The sequence below is a fragment of the Salvelinus alpinus genome, chromosome 3 (assembly GCF_045679555.1).
Source record: "Salvelinus alpinus chromosome 3, SLU_Salpinus.1, whole genome shotgun sequence".
NCBI lineage: Eukaryota > Metazoa > Chordata > Actinopteri > Salmoniformes > Salmonidae > Salvelinus > Salvelinus alpinus.
Window position 1 is genome coordinate 2,314,268 of NC_092088.1, and position 22,907 is coordinate 2,337,174.

The 22,907-nt window shown below is 48.5% G+C and overlaps 1 protein-coding gene across 2 annotated transcripts in view; it reads left to right on the forward strand.

The window, feature by feature from the left end:
• nid1a (nidogen 1a) overlaps positions 1–22,907 on the forward strand; it is a 98,697-nt gene that overhangs the window by 36,290 nt on the left and 39,500 nt on the right. For both annotated transcript variants that reach the window (XM_071391266.1, XM_071391267.1), the window contains exons 11-14: positions 729–869; positions 4,086–4,214; positions 5,171–5,314; positions 22,317–22,436. In XM_071391266.1, the coding sequence (XP_071247367.1) occupies positions 729–869; positions 4,086–4,214; positions 5,171–5,314; positions 22,317–22,436 (534 nt within the window). The remainder of the gene's footprint in view (positions 1–728; positions 870–4,085; positions 4,215–5,170; positions 5,315–22,316; positions 22,437–22,907) is intronic.

Below are 22,907 nucleotides of genomic sequence, written 5' to 3' on the forward strand. Positions count from 1 at the left end.
CTGGTTGTGTTTCTGTCCAGGAGGCCAGCAGGAAGAGGAGAATGCTGTATTAAACTGTACTTGTTGTGTTTCTATCCAGGAGGCCAGCAGGAAGAGGAGAATGCTGTATTAAACTGTACTGGTTGTGTTTCTGTCCAGGAGGCCAGCAGGAAGAGGAGAATGCTGTATTAAACTGTACTGGTTGTGTTTCTGTCCAGGAGGCCAGCAGGGAGTGGAGAATGCTGTATTAAACTGTACTGGTTGTGTTTCTGTCCAGGAGGCCAGCAGGAAGAGGAGAATGCTGTATTAAACTGTACTGGTTGTGTTTCTGTCCAGGAGGCCAGCAGGAAGAGGAGAATGCTGTATTAAACTGTACCGGTTGTGTTTCTATCCAGGAGGCCAGCAGGAAGAGGAGAATGCTGTATTAAACTGTACTGGGTGTGTTTCTGTCCAGGAGGCCAGCAGGAAGAGGAGAATGCTGTATTAAACTGTACTGGTTGTGTTTCTGTCCAGGAGGCCAGCAGGAAGAGGAGAATGCTGTATTAAACTGTACTGGTTGTGTTTCTGTCCAGGAGGCCAGCAGGAAGAGGAGAATGCTGTATTAAACTGTACTGGTTGTGTTTCTGTCCAGGAGGCCAGCAGGAAGAGGAGAATGCTGTATTAAACTGTACTGGTTGTGTTTCTGTCCAGGAGGCCAGCAGGAAGAGGAGAATGCTGTATTAAACTGTACTGGGTGTGTTTCTGTCCAGGAGGCCAGCAGAAAGAGGAGAATTCCTGTTTCACTGGGAGACACGGCTGTGACACAAACGCTGTCTGTAGACCCGAACAGGGGACACAGTTCACCTGCCAGTGTGCTGCTGGCTTCACTGGAGATGGACGCTCCTGTTACGGTATGTTATGGAGACTGCATGTGACGGTACGGCTGTCTGGAGTACTCACAATACACAGAGAACTGATCAGTACCAGATCGGAACAATCACATCATTAGTAGCATCTTTTGGTGGCTAAATGAAGCTCGAGTCAGTATCTGTTAGCGCTCCATTACATCTTAGTGTCCTCATTAACACTTATAGGTATGCTGTACTCTGTGCTGTACTGTACTGTGCTGTACTGTACTGTACTGTACTCTGTACTCTGTACTGTGATGTACTCTGATGTACTCTGTACTGTGTACTCTGTACTGTGTACTCTGTACTGTGCTGTACTCTGTACTGTGATGTACTGTGCTGTACTCTGTACTGTGTACTTTGTACTGTGCTGTACTTTGTACTGTGCTGTACTCTGTACTGTGTACTCTGTACTGTGTACGCTGTACTCTGTACTGTGTACGCTGTACTCTGTACTGTGTACTCTGTACTGTGCTGTACTGTACTGTGCTGTACTCTGTACTGTGCTGTACTGTGGTCCTGTTTGAGAGCCCATCCTGTCAACAAATCCTGTCCCTTCTCTGTCTGCCTCCCAGACCAAACACTCAATCATAGGTTGATGAGAGGACCATTTCCACCCTCCTCCCTAGAGCCCTTCCTTCATATCTTGGGGTTTCAGGGCTCATTTCAGAGTTCACAAACAGTATGATGTGCAGGAAGGAATAGACCCTTCACAGAGAGACTATTTTGGGCTTGGAGTTGGGTTAGGAAATGTTTTTGTCTTTGGAGTTGGGAATGTCTTGGGACAGGATTGGGAGGGGGGAGGGACAGTTTTAGGATGACAGTGAAGGAAGTGTTCTCGGGCACACGGGGGTTAAAATGAGGACCCTACTCCCCTAGTCCACGTAGAGAGGAGTTCTTATTCTGTCTTGGGACAGGCCTGGGGTGGGGGTTGGGGAGGGGAGGGGTTGGGGAGGGGAGGGGCGGGGGGACAGGCCTGGGGTGGGGGTTGGGGAGGGGAGGGGTTGGGGAGGGGGGGGAGGGGAGGGGAGGGGAGGGGAGGGGGGGGGGTGGGGTTGGAATAGTTTTGGGACGAGGGGAAAGGAAGTGCTTTTAGCCACAGAAAGAAAAGACAGGATGTGACAGACACAGGAAAGATTGTATCTCTAAAACACAATTAGTAGTTAGGAAACCGGTCTGATTCAGTCACAGTCCCTCTGTTACCCAGATACTGTACAGACCACCAGTCCCTCTGTTACCCAGATACTGTACAGGACACCAGTCCCTCTGTTAACCAGATACTGTACAGGACACCAGTCCCTCTGTTAACCAGATACTGTACAGACCACCAGTCCCTCTGTTAACCAGATACTGTACAGACCACCAGTCCCTCTGTTACCCAGATACTGTACAGGACACCAGTCCCTCTGTTACCCAGATACTGTACAGACCACCAGTCCCTCTGTTAACCAGATACTGTACAGGACACCAGTCCCTCTGTTAACCAGATACTGTACAGACCACCAGTCCCTCTGTTAACCAGATACTGTACAGACCACCAGTCCCTCTGTTAACCAGATACTGTACAGACCACCAGTCCCTCTGTTAACCAGATACTGTACAGACCACCAGTCCCTCTGTTAACCAGATACTGTACAGACCACCAGTCCCTCTGTTAACCAGATACTGTACAGGACACCAGTCCCTCTGTTAACCAGATACTGTACAGACCACCAGTCCCTCTGTTAACCAGATACTGTACAGACCACCAGTCCCTCTGTTAACCAGATACTGTACAGAACACCAGTCCCTCTGTTAACCAGATACTGTACAGACCACCAGTCCCTCTGTTAACCAGATACTGTACAGACCACCAGTCCCTCTGTTAACCAGATACTGTACAGACCACCAGTCCCTCTGTTAACCAGATACTGTACAGACCACCAGTCCCTCTGTTAACCAGATACTGTACAGGACACCAGTCCCTCTGTTAACCAGATACTGTACAGACCACCAGTCCCTCTGTTAACCAGATACTGTACAGACCACCAGTCCCTCTGTTAACCAGATACTGTACAGAACACCAGTCCCTCTGTTAACCAGATACTGTACAGACCACCAGTCCCTCTGTTAACCAGATACTGTACAGACCACCAGTCCCTCTGTTAACCAGATACTGTACAGACCACCAGTCCCTCTGTTAACCAGATACTGTACAGAACACCAGTCCCTCTGTTAACCAGATACTGTACAGGACACCAGTCCCTCTGTTAACCAGATACTGTACAGACCACCAGTCCCTCTGTTAACCAGATACTGTACAGGACACCAGTCCCTCTGTTAACCAGATACTGTACAGACCACCAGTCCCTCTGTTAACCAGATACTGTACAGACCACCAGTCCCTCTGTTAACCAGATACTGTACAGACCACCAGTCCCTCTGTTAACCAGATACTGTACAGACCACCAGTCCCTCTGTTAACCAGATACTGTACAGACCACCAGTCCCTCTGTTAACCAGATACTGTACAGACCACCAGTCCCTCTGTTAACCAGATACTGTACAGACCACCAGTCCCTCTGTTAACCAGATACTGTACAGACCACCAGTCCCTCTGTTACCCAGATACTGTACAGAACACCAGTGTACTACAGTCCCTCTGTTAACCAGATACTGTACAGACCACCAGTCCCTCTGTTAACCAGATACTGTACAGAACACCAGTCCCTCTGTTAACCAGATACTGTACAGACCACCAGTGTACTACAGTCCCTCTGTTAACCAGATACTGTACAGACCACCAGTGTACTACAGTCACAACATATTGGATTGTACACACTGGTCTAATATGTTCCTAAATATTTTGCTCTGCATCTTGGGATTTTGGTTTGGTAGCATGCCTAAAAAGGTATTCCCCCAGATAATACATTGACCGATAGGTCCACGGGTTCATTGTCATGTTTACAGGTAATAACTTGTTATTATAGTTATTATAGTCTGTAGTATAGTATAGTATCTGAAGGTCGACATACCGCCTTGTGTCACTTTTCTACCATACACTTGGCAAAGATACACACCCCTCAGATCTGAACAGACGGACAGTCATTTTTCTGTTTGTGTTTGTCTCCGTCTGTTCCTGTCAGACATTGATGAGTGTAGAGAAACCCGTCAGACCTGAACAGTCATGTGTATCTTTCTGTTTATGTTAATGCTTGGGTTTGTGTTTGTTCCTGTCAGACATTGATGAATGTAGAGAAACCCGTCAGATCTGTGGAGAACACTCAGTCTGCAACAACCAGCCCGGAACCTTCCGCTGTGAGTGTAATGATGGATACCAGTTCGCCAGCGACGGGCTCACCTGCATAGGTACACTTTGTGTGTGTGTATGTGTGTCTCCCTCTTTCTCTCTCTCTGTCTTTTTCTTTCTCTCTCTCTCTCTCTCTCTCTCTCAAACTCTCTTTCTCTTAAACTCTCTCTGTCTCGCTCTCTCTCTTTCTCTCAAACTCTCTCTGTCTCGCTCTCTCTGTCTCGCTCTCTCTTTCTCTTAAACTCTCTCTGTCTCGCTCTGTCTTTCTCTTAAACTCTCTCTGTCTCGCTCTCTCTTTCTCTTAAACTCTCCCTGTCTCGCTCTCTCTTTCTCTTAAACTCTCTCTGTCTCGCTCTCTCTCTTTCTCTCAAACTCTCCCTGTCTCGCTTTCTCTCTTTCTCTCAAACTCTCTCTGTCTCGCTCTCTCTTTCTCTTAAACTCTCTCTGTCTCGCTTTCTCTCTTTCTCTCAAACTCTCTCTGTCTCGCTCTCTTTCTCTTTCTCTCTCTCTCTCTCTCTCTCTCTCTCTCTCTCTCTCTCTCTCTCTCTCTCTCTCTCTCTCTCTCTCTCTCTCTCTCTCTCTCTCTCTCTCTCTCTCTCTCTCTGTCTTCTGGCTGCTTTATATTCTGGGGTTAAACACTAAACACTGCCATATGAGGGAAGTAAAAACAGAACAGATGAAAGCATGTCTGCTCACTTCTCAGCGACAGACAGACATTGTCGTTTTTACACAGGCAGCCCAATTCAGATTTTTTTCAGTAATTGTTCTTTTGACCAATCAGATCATCGCTCTTATCAATAATTGGGCAACAGATAAGAATTGGCTGCCTGTGTAATCGCAGCCTGTGACAGAATCTAGACCTAAATGTTGCAAGACAAACTACTAACAAACAAAAATCTGAAATATATTCTGTCTTGAAGACGACACCCCTAGTCTTTCCAGGAGTTGATTGATCGATAGATTGATTAACTGACCGACTTAACTGATTGACTGTTTGATCCCCCCCCTTCCCAAGGAGTGGACCGTCCCGTGGACCACTGCGCGGCCGGCAGCCATGACTGTGACATCGCTGAGCGCGCTCACTGCAGCTACAGCGGGGGATCCTCTTACATCTGCTCCTGTTTGCCTGGGTTCCAGGGACACGGACGGGTCTGCCAAGGTACTGCTGTGTGTGTGTGTGTGTGTGTGTGTGTGTGTGTGTGTGTGTGTGTGTGTGTGTGTGTGTGTGTGTGTGTGTGTGTGTGTGTGTGTGTGTGTGTGTGTGTGTGTGTGTGTGTGTGTGTGTGTGTGTGTGTGTGTGTGTGTGTGTGTGTGTGCGTGCGTGCGTGACATATGTGATTGTACTTCGTAACACTCTAGCGTTGTGTGTGAGACCAGCGGTCCCAGTTGATTGGTGTTTATAATGACTGTCCAGCCAGCGGTCCCAGTTGATTGGTGTTTATAATGACTGTCCAGCCAGCGGTCCCAGTTGATTGGTGTTTATAGTGACTGTCCAGCCAGCGGTCCCAGTTGATTGGTGTTTATAGTGACTGTCCAGCCAGCGGTCCCAGTTGATTGGTGTTTATAATGACTGTCCAGCCAGCGGTCCCAGTTGATTGGTGTTTATAGTGACTGTCCAGCCAGCGGTCCCAGTTGATTGGTGTTTATAATGACTGTCCAGCCAGCGGTCCCAGTTGATTGGTGTTTATAGTGACTATCCAGCCAGCGGTCCCAGTTGATTGGTGTTTATAATGACTGTCCAGCCAGCGTTCCCAGTTGATTGGTGTTTATAGTGACTGTCCAGCCAGCGGTCCCAGTTGATTGGTGTTTATAATGACTGTCCAGCCAGCGGTCCCAGTTGATTGGTGTTTATAATGACTTTCCAGCCAGCGGTCCCAGTTGATTGGTGTTTATAATGACTGTCAAGCCAGCGGTCCCAGTTGATTGGTGTTTATTCTGACTGTCCAGCCAGCGGTCCCAGTTGATTGGTGTTTATAATGACTGTCCAGCCAGCGGTCCCAGTTGATTGGTGTTTATTCTGACTGTCCAGCCAGCGGTCCCAGTTGATTGGTGTTTATAATGACTGTCCAGCCAGCGGTCCCAGTTGATTGGTGTTTATAGTGACTGTCCAGCCAGCGGTCCCAGTTGATTGGTGTTTATAGTGACTGTCCAGCCAGCGGTCCCAGTTGATTGGTGTTTATAATGACTGTCCAGCCAGCGTTCCCAGTTGATTGGTGTTTATAGTGACTGTCCAGCCAGCGGTCCCAGTTGATTGGTGTTTATAATGACTGTCCAGCCAGCGGTCCCAGTTGATTGGTGTTTATAGTGACTGTCCAGCCAGCGGTCCCAGTTGATTGGTGTTTATAATGACTGTCCAGCCAGCGGTCCCAGTTGATTGGTGTTTATTCTGACTGTCCAGCCAGCGGTCCCAGTTGATTGGTGTTTATAATGACTGTCCAGCCAGCGGTCCCAGCTGAAAATGAATGGCATGCTGGCGTTCCAAGATGGCGTAGCAGTCGGACGTGTGTTTGTATTGTCCTGTAGCGTGTAAATAGTAAATAGTAAATAGTCTTCGTATTTTTCGTATACATTTCGTATATATTTTAATTTCACTTTCCATCTAGGAACTGAATATACATTCCTACATTCCGCCTCACCCAATGTGGTACGGACCTGCTATTTTTTTTATACTTTAGAACCGTAACCCCAAGCAGAAGCTAGCCAGATAACTAGCTACTAGCTAGTAGTCAGTTAGCCACTGCTGCGGTCTTCACCCTCAACTCGGACACAGCCAGCTTCAATACCGGGCCAATACCTGCCAGTCTGCAAGCGCGATATCAACCCAGAGCATATAGGACTGCTTTTTCTCTACCACATCACCGGATTCCTGACGCAAGCTCTGGACAATTACACCGTATCATCACAGCTAGCTAGCTGCAACCGAGTGGCTACTACTGGCTAACACCACTGTCCCGAAGCAAGCACCAGTTAGCCTTGAGCTAGCCTCGAGCTAGGCCCATCTGCCGGCTAGCTGCAAGCGCGATATCAACCCAGAGCATATAGGACTGCTTTTTCTCTACCACATCACCGGATTCCTGACGCAAGCTCTGGACAATTACACCGTATCATCACAGCTAGCTAGCTGCAACCGAGTGGCTACTACTGGCTAACACCTCTGTCCCGAAGCAAGCACCAGTTAGCCTTGAGCTAGCCTCGAGCTAGGCCCATCTGCCGGCTAGCTGAAGAGCTAGCGCCACTGCCACTGCCACGAAGCTAGCACCAGTTAGCAAACACAATTCTACAATTCACAACCTCTCTTTCGCCATCGCCATCTGGCTTGGATTCTCTGTCGACACAACCACGTCTGAGCAGACCCCCTCCGTCTGAGCAGACCACCCCCCGGGCTACTAACTTTATACGCCGCGTGCTAGCTTAGTGGAGGCCTCCTCTGCTCCATCTACGGCTGCCCCCTGGACACTATGATCACTTGGCTACATAGCTGATGCATGCTTGACTGTCCATTAATTCACGGTACTCCATTCTGTTTATTTGTGTTTTACCTGTCGGCTCTGTGCTTTAACTCAGGATCTGTGTGTAGTTAATCCGACCCTCTCTGCCTAGTCGTCGCCATTTTTACCTGTTGTTGCTGTGTTAGACTAACACCCTGTTATTGCTGCTGTTATCTTACCTGTTGTTTAGCTAGCTCTCCCAATCAAGACCTGCAATCACTTTATGCCTTATTGTATGTCTCTCTCAAATATCAATATGCCTTGCATACTGTTGTTCAGGCTAGTTTTCATTATCATTGTTTTGGTTTGCAATGGACCCTGTAGTTCCACTCTCCGTACCTCTGATACCCCCTTTGTCCCACCCCCCACACATGCGGTGACCTCACCCATTGAGACTAGCATGTCCAGAGATACAACCTCTCTTATCATCACCCAGTGCCTGGGCTTGCCTCCGCTGTACCCGCGCCCCTCCATACCCCTGTCTGCACATTATGCCCAGAATCTATTCTACCACGCCCATAAATCTGCTCCTTTTATTCTTTGTCCCCAACGCTCTAGGCGACCAGTTTTGATAGCCTTTAGCCGCACCCTCATCCTACTACTCCTCTGTTCCTCGGGTGATGTGGAGGTAAACCCAGGCCCTGCATGTCCCCAGTCACCCTCATTTGTTGACTTCTGCGATCGAAAAAGCCTTGGCCTCATGCATGTCAACATCAGAAGCCTCCTCCCTAAGTTTGCCTTACTCACCGCTTTAGCACACTCTGCCAATCCTGATGTCCTTGCCGTGTCCGAATCCTGGCTTAGGAAGGCCACCAAAAATTCTGAGATTTCCATACCCAACTATAACACTTTCCGTCAAGATAGAACTGCCAAAGGGGGAGGAGTTGCAATCTACTGCAGAGATAGCCTGCAAAGTTCTGTCATACTTTCCAGGTCTATGCCCAAACAGTTCGAACTTCTAATTTTAAAAATTAATCTCTCCAGAAATAAGTCTCTCACTGTTGCCGCCTGCTACCGACCCCCCTCAGCTCCCAGCTGTGCCCTGGACACCATCTGTGAATTGATCGCTCCCCATCTAGCTTCAGAGTTTGTTCTGTTAGGTGACCTAAACTGGGATATGCTTAACACCCCGGCAGTCCTACAATCCAAGCTTGATGCCCTCAATCTCACACAAATCATCAAGGAACCCACCAGGTACAACCCTAAATCCGTAAACATGGGCACCCTAATAGACATTATCCTGACCAACCTGCCCTCCAAATACACCTCTGCTGTCTTCAATCAAGATCTCAGCGATCACTGCCTCATTGCCTGTATCCGCCACGGGTCCGCGGTCAAACGACCACCCCTCATCACTGTCAAACGCTCCCTAAAACACTTCTGCGAGCAGGCCTTCCTAATCGACCTGGCCCGGGTACCCTGGAAGGATATTGACCTCATCCCGTCAGTTGAGGATGCCTGGTCATTCTTTAAATGTTACTTCCTCACCATATTAGACAAGCATGCTCCGTTCAAAAAATGCAGAACCAAGAACAGATATAGCCCTTGGTTCACTCCAGACCTGACTGCCCTCGACCAGCACAAAAACATCCTGTGGCGAACTGCAATAGCATCGAAGAGCCCCCGCGATATGCAACTGTTCAGGGAAGTCAGGAACCAATACACGCAGTCAGTCAGGAAAGCAAAGGCCAGCTTTTTCAAGCAGAAATTCGCATCCTGTAGCTCTAACTCCAAAAAGTTCTGGGATACTGTAAAGTCCATGGAGAACAAGAGCACCTCCTCCCAGCTGCCCACTGCACTGAGGCTAGGTAACACGGTCACCACCGATAAATCCGTGATAATCGAAGACTTCAACAAGCATTTCTCAATGGCTGGCCATGCCTTCCTCCTGGCGACTCCAACCTTGGCCAACAGCCCCGCCCCCCCCGCTGCTACTCGCCCAAGCCTCCCCAGCTTCTCCTTTACCCAAATCCAGATAGCAGATGTTCTGAAAGAGCTGGAAAACCTGGACCCATACAAATCAGCTGGGCTTGACAATCTGGACCCCCTATTTCTGAAACTGTCCGCCGCCATTGTCGCACCCCCTATTACCAGCCTGTTCAACCTCTCCTTCGTATCATCTGAGATCCCCAAGGATTGGAAAGCTGCCGCGGTCATCCCCCTCTTCAAAGGGGGAGACACCCTGGACCCAAACTGTTACAGACCTATATCCATCCTGCCCTGCCTATCTAAGGTCTTCGAAAGCCAAGTCAACAAACAGATCACTGACCATCTCGAATCCCACCGTACCTTCTCCGCTGTGCAATCCGGTTTCCGAGCCGGTCACGGGTGCACCTCAGCCACGCTCAAGGTACTAAACGACATCATAACCGCCATCGATAAAAGACATTACTGTGCAGCCGTCTTCATCGACCTGGCCAAGGCTTTCGACTCTGTCAATCACCATATTCTTATCGGCAGACTCAGTAGCCTCGGTTTTTCTAATGACTGCCTTGCCTGGTTCACCAACTACTTTGCAGACAGAGTTCAGTGTGTCAAATCGGAGGGCATGTTGTCCGGTCCTCTGGCAGTCTCTATGGGGGTACCATAGGGTTCAATTCTCGGGCCGACTCTTTTCTCTGTATACATCAATGATGTTGCTCTTGCTGCGGGCGATTCCCTGATCCACCTCTACGCAGACGACACCATTCTATATACTTCCGGCCCTTCCTTGGACACTGTGCTATCTAACCTCCAAACGAGCTTCAATGCCATACAACACTCCTTCCGTGGCCTCCAACTGCTCTTAAACGCTAGTAAAACCAAATGCATGCTTTTCAACCGTTCGCTGCCTGCACCCGCACGCCCGACTAGCATCACCACCCTGGACGGTTCCGACCTAGAATATGTGGACATCTATAAGTACCTAGGTGTCTGGCTAGACTGCAAACTCTCCTTCCAGACTCATATCAAACATCTCCAATCCAAAATCAAATCAAGAATCGGCTTTCTATTCCGCAACAAAGCCTCCTTCACTCACGCCGCCAAACTTACCCTAGTAAAACTGACTATCCTACCGATCCTCGACTTCGGCGATGTCATCTACAAAATAGCTTCCAACACTCTACTCAGCAAACTGGATGCAGTTTATCACAGTGCCATTCGTTTTGTTACTAAAGCACCTTATACGACCCACCACTGCGACCTGTATGCCCTAGTCGGCTGGCCCTCGCTACATGTTCGTCGTCAGACCCACTGGCTCCAGGTCATCTACAAGGCTATGCTAGGTAAAGTGCCGCCTTATCTCAGTTCACTGGTCACGATGGCTACACCCACCCGCAGCACGCGCTCCAGCAGGTGTATCTCACTGATCATCCATAAAGCTAAAACCTCATTTGGACGCCTTTCCTTCCAGTTCTCTGCTGCCTGCGACTGGAACGAATTGCAAAAATCTCTGAAGTTGGAGACTTTTATCTCCCTCAACAACTTTAAAAATCTGCTATCCGAGCAGCTAACCGATCGCTGCAGCTGTACATAGTCCATCTGTAAACTACCCACCCAATTTACCTACCTCACCCCCCATACTGCTTTTATTTATTTACTTTTCTGCTCTTTTGCACACCAGTATCTCTTCTTGCACATGTTCATCTGATGATTTATCACTCCAGTGTTAATCTGCTAAATTGTAATTATTCGATTTATTGCCTACCTCATGCCTTTTGCACACATTGTATATAGATTCTCTTTTTTTCTACCATGTTATTGACTTGTTTATTGTTTACTCCATGTGTAACTCTGTGTTGTCTGTTCACACTGCTATGCTTTATCTTGGCCAGGTCGCAGTTGCAAATGAGAACTTGTTCTCAACTAGCCTACCTGGTTAAATAAAGGTGAAATAAAAAAAAAATAAAAAAAAAATTGGTGTTTATTCTGACTGTCCAGCCAGCGGTCCCAGTTGATTGGTGTTTATAATGACTGTCCAGCCAGCGGTCCCAGTTGATTGGTGTTTATAGTGACTGTCCAGCCAGCGGTCCCAGTTGATTGGTGTTTATAATGACTGTCCAGCCAGCGGTCCCAGTTGATTGGTGTTTATAGTGACTGTCCAGCCAGCGGTCCCAGTTGATTGGTGTTTATAGTGACTGTCCAGCCAGCGGTCCCAGTTGATTGGTGTTTATTCTGACTGTCCAGCCAGCGGTCCCAGTTGATTGGTGTTTATTCTGACTGTCCAGCCAGCGGTCCCAGTTGATTGGTGTTTATAATGACTGTCCAGCCAGCGGTCCCAGTTGATTGGTGTTTATAGTGACTGTCCAGCCAGCGGTCCCAGTTGATTGGTGTTTATAGTGACTGTCCAGCCAGCGGTCCCAGTTGATTGGTGTTTATAGTGACTGTCCAGCCAGCGGTCCCAGTTGATTGGTGTTTATAATGACTGTCCAGCCAGCGTTCCCAGTTGATTGGTGTTTATAGTGACTGTCCAGCCAGCGGTCCCAGTTGATTGGTGTTTATAATGACTGTCCAGCCAGCGGTCCCAGTTGATTGGTGTTTATAGTGACTGTCCAGCCAGCGGTCCCAGTTGATTGGTGTTTATAATGACTGTCCAGCCAGCGGTCCCAGTTGATTGGTGTTTATTCTGACTGTCCAGCCAGCGGTCCCAGTTGATTGGTGTTTATAATGACTGTCCAGCCAGCGGTCCCAGTTGATTGGTGTTTATTCTGACTGTCCAGCCAGCGGTCCCAGTTGATTGGTGTTTATAATGACTGTCCAGCCAGCGGTCCCAGTTGATTGGTGTTTATAGTGACTGTCCAGCCAGCGGTCCCAGTTGATTGGTGTTTATAATGACTGTCCAGCCAGCGGTCCCAGTTGATTGGTGTTTATAGTGACTGTCCAGCCAGCGGTCCCAGTTGATTGGTGTTTATAGTGACTGTCCAGCCAGCGGTCCCAGTTGATTGGTGTTTATTCTGACTGTCCAGCCAGCGGTCCCAGTTGATTGGTGTTTATTCTGACTGTCCAGCCAGCGGTCCCAGTTGATTGGTGTTTATAATGACTGTCCAGCCAGCGGTCCCAGTTGATTGGTGTTTATAGTGACTGTCCAGCCAGCGGTCCCAGTTGATTGGTGTTTATAATGACTGTCCAGCCAGCGGTCCCAGTTGATTGGTGTTTATAGTGACTGTCCAGCCAGCGGTCCCAGTTGATTGGTGTTTATAATGACTGTCCAGCCAGCGGTCCCAGTTGATTGGTGTTTATAGTGACTGTCCAGCCAGCGGTCCCAGTTGATTGGTGTTTATAGTGACTGTCCAGCCAGCGGTCCCAGTTGATTGGTGTTTATAGTGACTGTCCAGCCAGCGGTCCCAGTTGATTGGTGTTTATAATGACTGTCCAGCCAGCGTTCCCAGTTGATTGGTGTTTATAGTGACTGTCCAGCCAGCGGTCCCAGTTGATTGGTGTTTATAGTGACTGTCCAGCCAGCGGTCCCAGTTGATTGGTGTTTATAGTGACTGTCCAGCCAGCGGTCCCAGTTGATTGGTGTTTATAGTGACTGTCCAGCCAGCGGTCCCAGTTGATTGGTGTTTATAATGACTGTCCAGCCAGCGTTCCCAGTTGATTGGTGTTTATAGTGACTGTCCAGCCAGCGGTCCCAGTTGATTGGTGTTTATAATGACTGTCCAGCCAGCGGTCCCAGTTGATTGGTGTTTATAGTGACTGTCCAGCCAGCGGTCCCAGTTGATTGGTGTTTATAATGACTGTCCAGCCAGCGGTCCCAGTTGATTGGTGTTTATTCTGACTGTCCAGCCAGCGGTCCCAGTTGATTGGTGTTTATAATGACTGTCCAGCCAGCGGTCCCAGTTGATTGGTGTTTATTCTGACTGTCCAGCCAGCGGTCCCAGTTGATTGGTGTTTATAATGACTGTCCAGCCAGCGGTCCCAGTTGATTGGTGTTTATAGTGACTGTCCAGCCAGCGGTCCCAGTTGATTGGTGTTTATAATGACTGTCCAGCCAGCGGTCCCAGTTGATTGGTGTTTATAGTGACTGTCCAGCCAGCGGTCCCAGTTGATTGGTGTTTATAGTGACTGTCCAGCCAGCGGTCCCAGTTGATTGGTGTTTATTCTGACTGTCCAGCCAGCGGTCCCAGTTGATTGGTGTTTATTCTGACTGTCCAGCCAGCGGTCCCAGTTGATTGGTGTTTATAATGACTGTCCAGCCAGCGGTCCCAGTTGATTGGTGTTTATAGTGACTGTCCAGCCAGCGGTCCCAGTTGATTGGTGTTTATAATGACTGTCCAGCCAGCGGTCCCAGTTGATTGGTGTTTATAGTGACTGTCCAGCCAGCGGTCCCAGTTGATTGGTGTTTATAATGACTGTCCAGCCAGCGGTCCCAGTTGATTGGTGTTTATAGTGACTGTCCAGCCAGCGGTCCCAGTTGATTGGTGTTTATAGTGACTGTCCAGCCAGCGGTCCCAGTTGATTGGTGTTTATAGTGACTGTCCAGCCAGCGGTCCCAGTTGATTGGTGTTTATAATGACTGTCCAGCCAGCGTTCCCAGTTGATTGGTGTTTATAGTGACTGTCCAGCCAGCGGTCCCAGTTGATTGGTGTTTATAATGACTGTCCAGCCAGCGGTCCCAGTTGATTGGTGTTTATAGTGACTGTCCAGCCAGCGGTCCCAGTTGATTGGTGTTTATAATGACTGTCAAGCCAGCGGTCCCAGTTGATTGGTGTTTATTCTGACTGTCCAGCCAGCGGTCCCAGTTGATTGGTGTTTATAATGACTGTCCAGCCAGCGGTCCCAGTTGATTGGTGTTTATTCTGACTGTCCAGCCAGCGGTCCCAGTTGATTGGTGTTTATAATGACTGTCCAGCCAGCGGTCCCAGTTGATTGGTGTTTATAGTGACTGTCCAGCCAGCGGTCCCAGTTGATTGGTGTTTATAATGACTGTCCAGCCAGCGGTCCCAGTTGATTGGTGTTTATAGTGACTGTCCAGCCAGCGGTCCCAGTTGATTGGTGTTTATAGTGACTGTCCAGCCAGCGGTCCCAGTTGATTGGTGTTTATAGTGACTGTCCAGCCAGCGGTCCCAGTTGATTGGTGTTTATAATGACTGTCCAGCCAGCGTTCCCAGTTGATTGGTGTTTATAGTGACTGTCCAGCCAGCGGTCCCAGTTGATTGGTGTTTATAATGACTGTCCAGCCAGCGGTCCCAGTTGATTGGTGTTTATAGTGACTGTCCAGCCAGCGGTCCCAGTTGATTGGTGTTTATAATGACTGTCAAGCCAGCGGTCCCAGTTGATTGGTGTTTATTCTGACTGTCCAGCCAGCGGTCCCAGTTGATTGGTGTTTATAATGACTGTCCAGCCAGCGGTCCCAGTTGATTGGTGTTTATTCTGACTGTCCAGCCAGCGGTCCCAGTTGATTGGTGTTTATAATGACTGTCCAGCCAGCGGTCCCAGTTGATTGGTGTTTATAGTGACTGTCCAGCCAGCGGTCCCAGTTGATTGGTGTTTATAATGACTGTCCAGCCAGCGGTCCCAGTTGATTGGTGTTTATAGTGACTGTCCAGCCAGCGGTCCCAGTTGATTGGTGTTTATAATGACTGTCCAGCCAGCGGTCCCAGTTGATTGGTGTTTATAGTGACTGTCCAGCCAGCGGTCCCAGTTGATTGGTGTTTATAATGACTGTCCAGCCAGCGGTCCCAGTTGATTGGTGTTTATAGTGACTGTCCAGCCAGCGGTCCCAGTTGATTGGTGTTTATAGTGACTGTCCAGCCAGCGGTCCCAGTTGATTGGTGTTTATAGTGACTGTCCAGCCAGCGGTCCCAGTTGATTGGTGTTTATAATGACTGTCCAGCCAGCGTTCCCAGTTGATTGGTGTTTATAGTGACTGTCCAGCCAGCGGTCCCAGTTGATTGGTGTTTATAATGACTGTCCAGCCAGCGGTCCCAGTTGATTGGTGTTTATAGTGACTGTCCAGCCAGCGGTCCCAGTTGATTGGTGTTTATAATGACTGTCAAGCCAGCGGTCCCAGTTGATTGGTGTTTATTCTGACTGTCCAGCCAGCGGTCCCAGTTGATTGGTGTTTATAATGACTGTCCAGCCAGCGGTCCCAGTTGATTGGTGTTTATTCTGACTGTCCAGCCAGCGGTCCCAGTTGATTGGTGTTTATAATGACTGTCCAGCCAGCGGTCCCAGTTGATTGGTGTTTATAGTGACTGTCCAGCCAGCGGTCCCAGTTGATTGGTGTTTATAATGACTGTCCAGCCAGCGGTCCCAGTTGATTGGTGTTTATAGTGACTGTCCAGCCAGCGGTCCCAGTTGATTGGTGTTTATAGTGACTGTCCAGCCAGCGGTCCCAGTTGATTGGTGTTTATAGTGACTGTCCAGCCAGCGGTCCCAGTTGATTGGTGTTTATAATGACTGTCCAGCCAGCGTTCCCAGTTGATTGGTGTTTATAGTGACTGTCCAGCCAGCGGTCCCAGTTGATTGGTGTTTATAATGACTGTCCAGCCAGCGGTCCCAGTTGATTGGTGTTTATAGTGACTGTCCAGCCAGCGGTCCCAGTTGATTGGTGTTTATAATGACTGTCAAGCCAGCGGTCCCAGTTGATTGGTGTTTATTCTGACTGTCCAGCCAGCGGTCCCAGTTGATTGGTGTTTATAATGACTGTCCAGCCAGCGGTCCCAGTTGATTGGTGTTTATTCTGACTGTCCAGCCAGCGGTCCCAGTTGATTGGTGTTTATAATGACTGTCCAGCCAGCGGTCCCAGTTGATTGGTGTTTATAGTGACTGTCCAGCCAGCGGTCCCAGTTGATTGGTGTTTATAATGACTGTCCAGCCAGCGGTCCCAGTTGATTGGTGTTTATAGTGACTGTCCAGCCAGCGGTCCCAGTTGATTGGTGTTTATAGTGACTGTCCAGCCAGCGGTCCCAGTTGATTGGTGTTTATTCTGACTGTCCAGCCAGCGGTCCCAGTTGATTGGTGTTTATTCTGACTGTCCAGCCAGCGGTCCCAGTTGATTGGTGTTTATAATGACTGTCCAGCCAGCGGTCCCAGTTGATTGGTGTTTATAGTGACTGTCCAGCCAGCGGTCCCAGTTGATTGGTGTTTATAATGACTGTCCAGCCAGCGGTCCCAGTTGATTGGTGTTTATAGTGACTGTCCAGCCAGCGGTCCCAGTTGATTGGTGTTTATAATGACTGTCCAGCCAGCGGTCCCAGTTGATTGGTGTTTATAGTGACTGTCCAGCCAGCGGTCCCAGTTGATTGGTGTTTATAGTGACTGTCCAGCCAGCGGTCCCAGTTGATTGGTGTTTATAGTGACTGTCCAGCCAGCGGTCCCAGTTGATTGGTGTTTATAATGACTGTCCAGCCAGCGTTCCCAGTTGATTGGTGTTTATAGTGACTGTCCAGCCAGCGGTCCCAGTTGATTGGTGTTTATAATGACTGTCCAGCCAGCGGTCCCAGTTGATTGGTGTTTATAGTGACTGTCCAGCCAGCGGTCCCAGTTGATTGGTGTTTATAATGACTGTCAAGCCAGCGGTCCCAGTTGATTGGTGTTTATTCTGACTGTCCAGCCAGCGGTCCCAGTTGATTGGTGTTTATAATGACTGTCCAGCCAGCGGTCCCAGTTGATTGGTGTTTATTCTGACTGTCCAGCCAGCGGTCCCAGTTGATTGGTGTTTATAATGACTGTCCAGCCAGCGGTCCCAGTTGATTGGTGTTTATAGTGACTGTCCAGCCAGCGGTCCCAGTTGATTGGTGTTTATAATGACTGTCCAGCCAGCGGTCCCAGTTGATTGGTGTTTATAGTGACTGTCCAGCCAGCGGTCCCAGTTGATTGGTGTTTATAGTGACTGTCCAGCCAGCGGTCCCAGTTGATTGGTGTTTATTCTGACTGTCCAGCCAGCGGTCCCAGTTGATTGGTGTTTATTCTGACTGTCCAGCCAGCGGTCCCAGTTGATTGGTGTTTATAATGACTGTCCAGCCAGCGGTCCCAGTTGATTGGTGTTTATAGTGACTGTCCAGCCAGCGGTCCCAGTTGATTGGTGTTTATAATGACTGTCCAGCCAGCGGTCCCAGTTGATTGGTGTTTATAGTGACTGTCCAGCCAGCGGTCCCAGTTGATTGGTGTTTATAATGACTGTCCAGCCAGCGGTCCCAGTTGATTGGTGTTTATAATGACTGTCCAGCCAGCGGTCCCAGTTGATTGGTGTTTATAATGACTGTCCAGCCAGCGGTCCCAGTTGATTGGTGTTTATAATGACTGTCCAGCCAGCGGTCCCAGTTGATTGGTGTTTATAATGACTGTCCAGCCAGCGGTCCCAGTTGATTGGTGTTTATAATGACTGTCCAGCCAGCGGTCCCAGTTGATTTGTGTTTATAATGACTGTCCAGCCAGCGGTCCCAGTTGATTGGTGTTTATAATGACTGTCCAGCCAGCGGTCCCAGTTGATTGGTGTTTATAATGACTGTCCAGCCAGCGGTCCCAGTTGATTGGTGTTTATAGTGACTGTCCAGCCAGCGGTCCCAGTTGATTGGTGTTTATTCTGACTGGCCAGCCAGCGGTCCCAGTTGATTGGTGTTTATAATGACTGTCCAGCCAGCGGTCCCAGTTGATTGGTGTTTATAATGACTGTCCAGCCAGCGGTCCCAATTGATTGGTGTTTATAATGACTGTCCAGCCAGCGTTCCCAGTTGATTGTGTTTATAATGACTGTCCAGCCAGCGGTCCCAGTTGATTGGTGTTTATAATGACTGTCCAGCCAGCGGTCCCAGTTGATTGGTGTTTATAATGACTGTCCAGCCAGCGGTCCCAGTTGATTGGTGTTTATAGTGACTGTCCAGCCAGCGGTCCCAGTTGATTGGTGTTTATAGTGACTGTCCAGCCAGCGGTCCCAGTTGATTGGTGTTTATTCTGACTGTCCAGCCAGCGGTCCCAGTTGATTGGTGTTTATTCTGACTGTCCAGCCAGCGGTCCCAGTTGATTGGTGTTTATAATGACTGTCCAGCCAGCGGTCCCAGTTGATTGGTGTTTATAGTGACTGTCCAGCCAGCGGTCCCAGTTGATTGGTGTTTATAATGACTGTCCAGCCAGCGGTCCCAGTTGATTGGTGTTTATAGTGACTGTCCAGCCAGCGGTCCCAGTTGATTGGTGTTTATAATGACTGTCCAGCCAGCGGTCCCAGTTGATTGGTGTTTATAATGACTGTCCAGCCAGCGGTCCCAGTTGATTGGTGTTTATAATGACTGTCCAGCCAGCGGTCCCAGTTGATTGGTGTTTATAATGACTGTCCAGCCAGCGGTCCCAGTTGATTGGTGTTTATAATGACTGTCCAGCCAGCGGTCCCAGTTGATTGGTGTTTATAATGACTGTCCAGCCAGCGGTCCCAGTTGATTTGTGTTTATAATGACTGTCCAGCCAGCGGTCCCAGTTGATTGGTGTTTATAATGACTGTCCAGCCAGCGGTCCCAGTTGATTGGTGTTTATAATGACTGTCCAGCCAGCTGTCCCAGTTGATTGGTGTTTATAGTGACTGTCCAGCCAGCGGTCCCAGTTGATTGGTGTTTATTCTGACTGGCCAGCCAGCGGTCCCAGTTGATTGGTGTTTATATTGACTGTCCAGCCAGCGGTCCCAGTTGATTGGTGTTTATAATGACTGTCCAGCCAGCGGTCCCAATTGATTGGTGTTTATAATGACTGTCCAGCCAGCGGTCCCAGTTGATTGGTGTTTATAGTGACTGTCCAGCCAGCGGTCCCAGTTGATTGGTGTTTATAGTGACTGTCCAGCCAGCGGTCCCAGTTGATTGGTGTTTATAGTGACTGTCCAGCCAGCGGTCCCAGTTGATTGGTGTTTATAATGACTGTCCAGCCAGCGGTCCCAGTTGATTGGTGTTTATAATGACTGTCCAGCCAGCGGTCCCAGTTGATTGGTGTTTATAATGACTGTCCAGCCAGCGTTCCCAGTTGATTGTGTTTATAATGACTGTCCAGCCAGCGGTCCCAGTTGATTGGTGTTTATAATGACTGTCCAGCCAGCGGTCCCAGTTGATTGGTGTTTATAATGACTGTCCAGCCAGCGGTCCCAATTGATTGGTGTTTATAATGACTGTCCAGCCAGCGGTCCCAGTTGATTGGTGTTTATAATGACTGTCCAGCCAGCGGTCCCAGTTGATTGGTGTTTATAATGACTGTCCAGCCAGCGGTCCCAGTTGATTGGTGTTTATAATGACTGTCCAGCCAGCGGTCCCAGTTGATTGGTGTTTATAGTGACTGTCCAGCCAGCGGTCCCAGTTGATTGGTGTTTATAATGACTGTCCAGCCAGCGGTCCCAGTTGATTGGTGTTTATAATGACTGTCCAGCCAGTGGTCCCAGGTGATTGGTGTTTATTCAGACGACAGACAGGAAGCACATTAGATGTGCAGGACAACAGTATGTTGATGAATGATTCATCTGTTGTCATGGAAGTAGTGGACTTAGCAGGGAGCTAATGTGACCATGACAATCGGAACATGCTAACTCTCTCTCACAGCAATAACATCCACATCCCAGGATACCCCCAATATCTATCAGGTACAGTACACACACACATATATATATATATATATATATATATATATATATATATATATATATATATATATATATATATATACACACACACACACACATATATATACATACAGTGCATTCGTAAAGTATTCAGACCCCTTCACTTTTTCCACATTTTGTGCCTTTTACTGAGGCGTGGCTTCCGTCTGGCCACTCTACCCATAAAGGCCTGATTGGTGGAGTTCTTCCTTCTGGAAGGTTTTCTCATCTCTGCATAGGAACTCTGGAGCTCTGTTGGAGTGACCATCGGGTTCTTGGTCACCTCCCTGACTAAGGCCCTTCTCCCCCGATATCTCAGTTTGGCCGGGTGGCAAGATCTAGGAAGAGTCTTGGTGGTTCCAAACTTCTTCCATTTAAGAATGATGGAGGCCACTGTGTTTTTGGGGACCTTCAATGCTGCAGAAATGTTTTGGTACCCTTCCCCAGATTGGAGGATCGTAAGCTGAAGAACACCATCCCAACCGTGAAGCACGGGGGTGGCAGAATCATGTTGTGGGGTTGCTTTGCTGCAGGAGGGACTGGTGCACTTCACAAAATAGATGGCATCATGAGGAAAGAAAATTATGTGGCTATATTGAAGCAACATCTCAAGACATCAGTCAGGAAGTTAAAGCTTGGTCGCAAATGGGTCTTCCAAATGGACAATGACCCCAAGCATACTTCCAAAGTTGTGGCAAAATGGCTTAAGGACAACAAAGTCAAGGTATTGGAGTGGCCATCGCAAAGCCCTGACCTCAATCCTATAGAACATTTGTGGGCAGAACTGAAAAAGTGTGTGCGAGCAAGGAGGCCTACAAACCTGACTCAGTTACACCAGCTCTGTCAGGAGGAATGGGACAAAATTCACCCAACTTATTGTGGGAAGCTTGTGGACGGCTACCCGAAACGTTTGACCCAAGTTAAACAATTTAAAGTCAATGCTACCAAATACTAATTGAGTGTATGTAAACTTCTGACCCACTGGGAATGTGATGAAAGAAATAAAAGCTGAAATAAATCCTTCTCTCTACTATTATTTTGACATTTCAAATTCTTAAAATAAAGTGGTGATCCTAACTGACCTAAAACAGGGATTTTTTACTAGGATTAAATGTCAGGAATTGTGAAAAACTGAGTTTAAATGTATTTGGCTAATGTGTATGTAAACTTCTGACTTCAACTGTATGTATATATTAATATATCATTCTATTTGTTTAAATATAATGGGGGGAATCCATATATTTTTTATCCACCCTTTCTGGTGGATTAAACTAAAATTGCAATCAACTTTGAATGGCTTATTTTGAAGATTATTTCATTCTCAAAAAAACAAAAAAGTGAGAGGTTGTAATCTATTTATTTTCCTTTCCATGGTAGCAAGAGTTGATCTATTTTTGCTTTTTTTGCTTTTTTCCCACCCACCCTCCCACCCTCCCTCCCTCCCTCCCACCCTCCCACCCTCCCTCCCTCCCTCCCACCTCCCTCCCTCCCTCCCTCCCTCCCACCTCCCTCCCTCCCTCCCTCCCTCCCTCCCAACTTCTCTCCCTCCCTCCCACCTTCCCTCCCTCCCTCCCTCCTCCCTCCCTCCCACCTCCCTCCCTCCCTCCCACCTCCCTCCCTCCCTCCCTCCCTCCCTCCCTCCCTCCCAACTTCTCTCCCTCCCTCCCACCTTCCCTCCCTCCCCCCCTCCCTCCCACCCTCCCACCCTCCCTCCCTCCCTCCTTCCCTCCCTCCCACCCTCCCTCCCTCCCACCTTCCCACCCTCCCTCCCTCCCACCTCCCTCCCTCCCTCCCACCTCCCTCCCTCCCTCCCTCCCTCCCTCCCTCCCTCCCAACTTCTCTCCCTCCCTCCCACCCTCCCTCCCTCCCACCTTCCCACCCTCCCTCCCTCCCTCCCTCCCACCTTCCCTCCCACCTTCCCTCCCTCCCTCCCACCCTCCCACCTTCCCTCCCTCCCACCCTCCCTCCCTCCAACCTTCCCTCCCTCCATTCCAGAAAATATGTATTTTAAACTTGTATGAGCTAGATTTTATTGTGTCAAAGGATAATTATTGTGTGTGCTGCTATTGATAACATGTAACGTCACCTTATTTGAAATTAAGCCTTCTCGTCCCCTGTAGATATTGATGAGTGCCAGTCTGCCAGGTGCCACCAGGAGGCTGTGTGTTATAACACCCAGGGGTCCTTTACCTGCCAGTGTAGGCCTGGTTACCACGGTGACGGCTTCTACTGCTCCTCAGGTACGTCTCTGTGGAATGGAAGGCCATCATGGTTGACTGTCAGGTAAAGACCTGACTAGCTCTGAAGTCACAAGTTTTCTTCATATTCTGACCCATTCAGTTAACCTTTCTCGCCCCGGGGTTCCGCTAGCGGAACACCCACAACATTCCGCTGCCTTCGCAGAGTGCGAAATTCAAAAAATATTTTTACGAAATATTTAACTTCCACACATTAACAAGTCCAATACAGCAAATTAAAGATAAACATCTTGTGAATGTCCGATTTTTAAACTGTTTTACAGCGAAAACACAATATATATTTATGTTAGCTCACCACAATAGACAGCCAAACACACAACGCTATTTATCCACCGCATAGGTAGCTTTCAAAAAACCGACAAAATATAATAATAATATAATATAATAATATATATAATATAATTAGTCACTAACCAAGAAACAACTTCATCAGATGACAGTCTTATAACATGT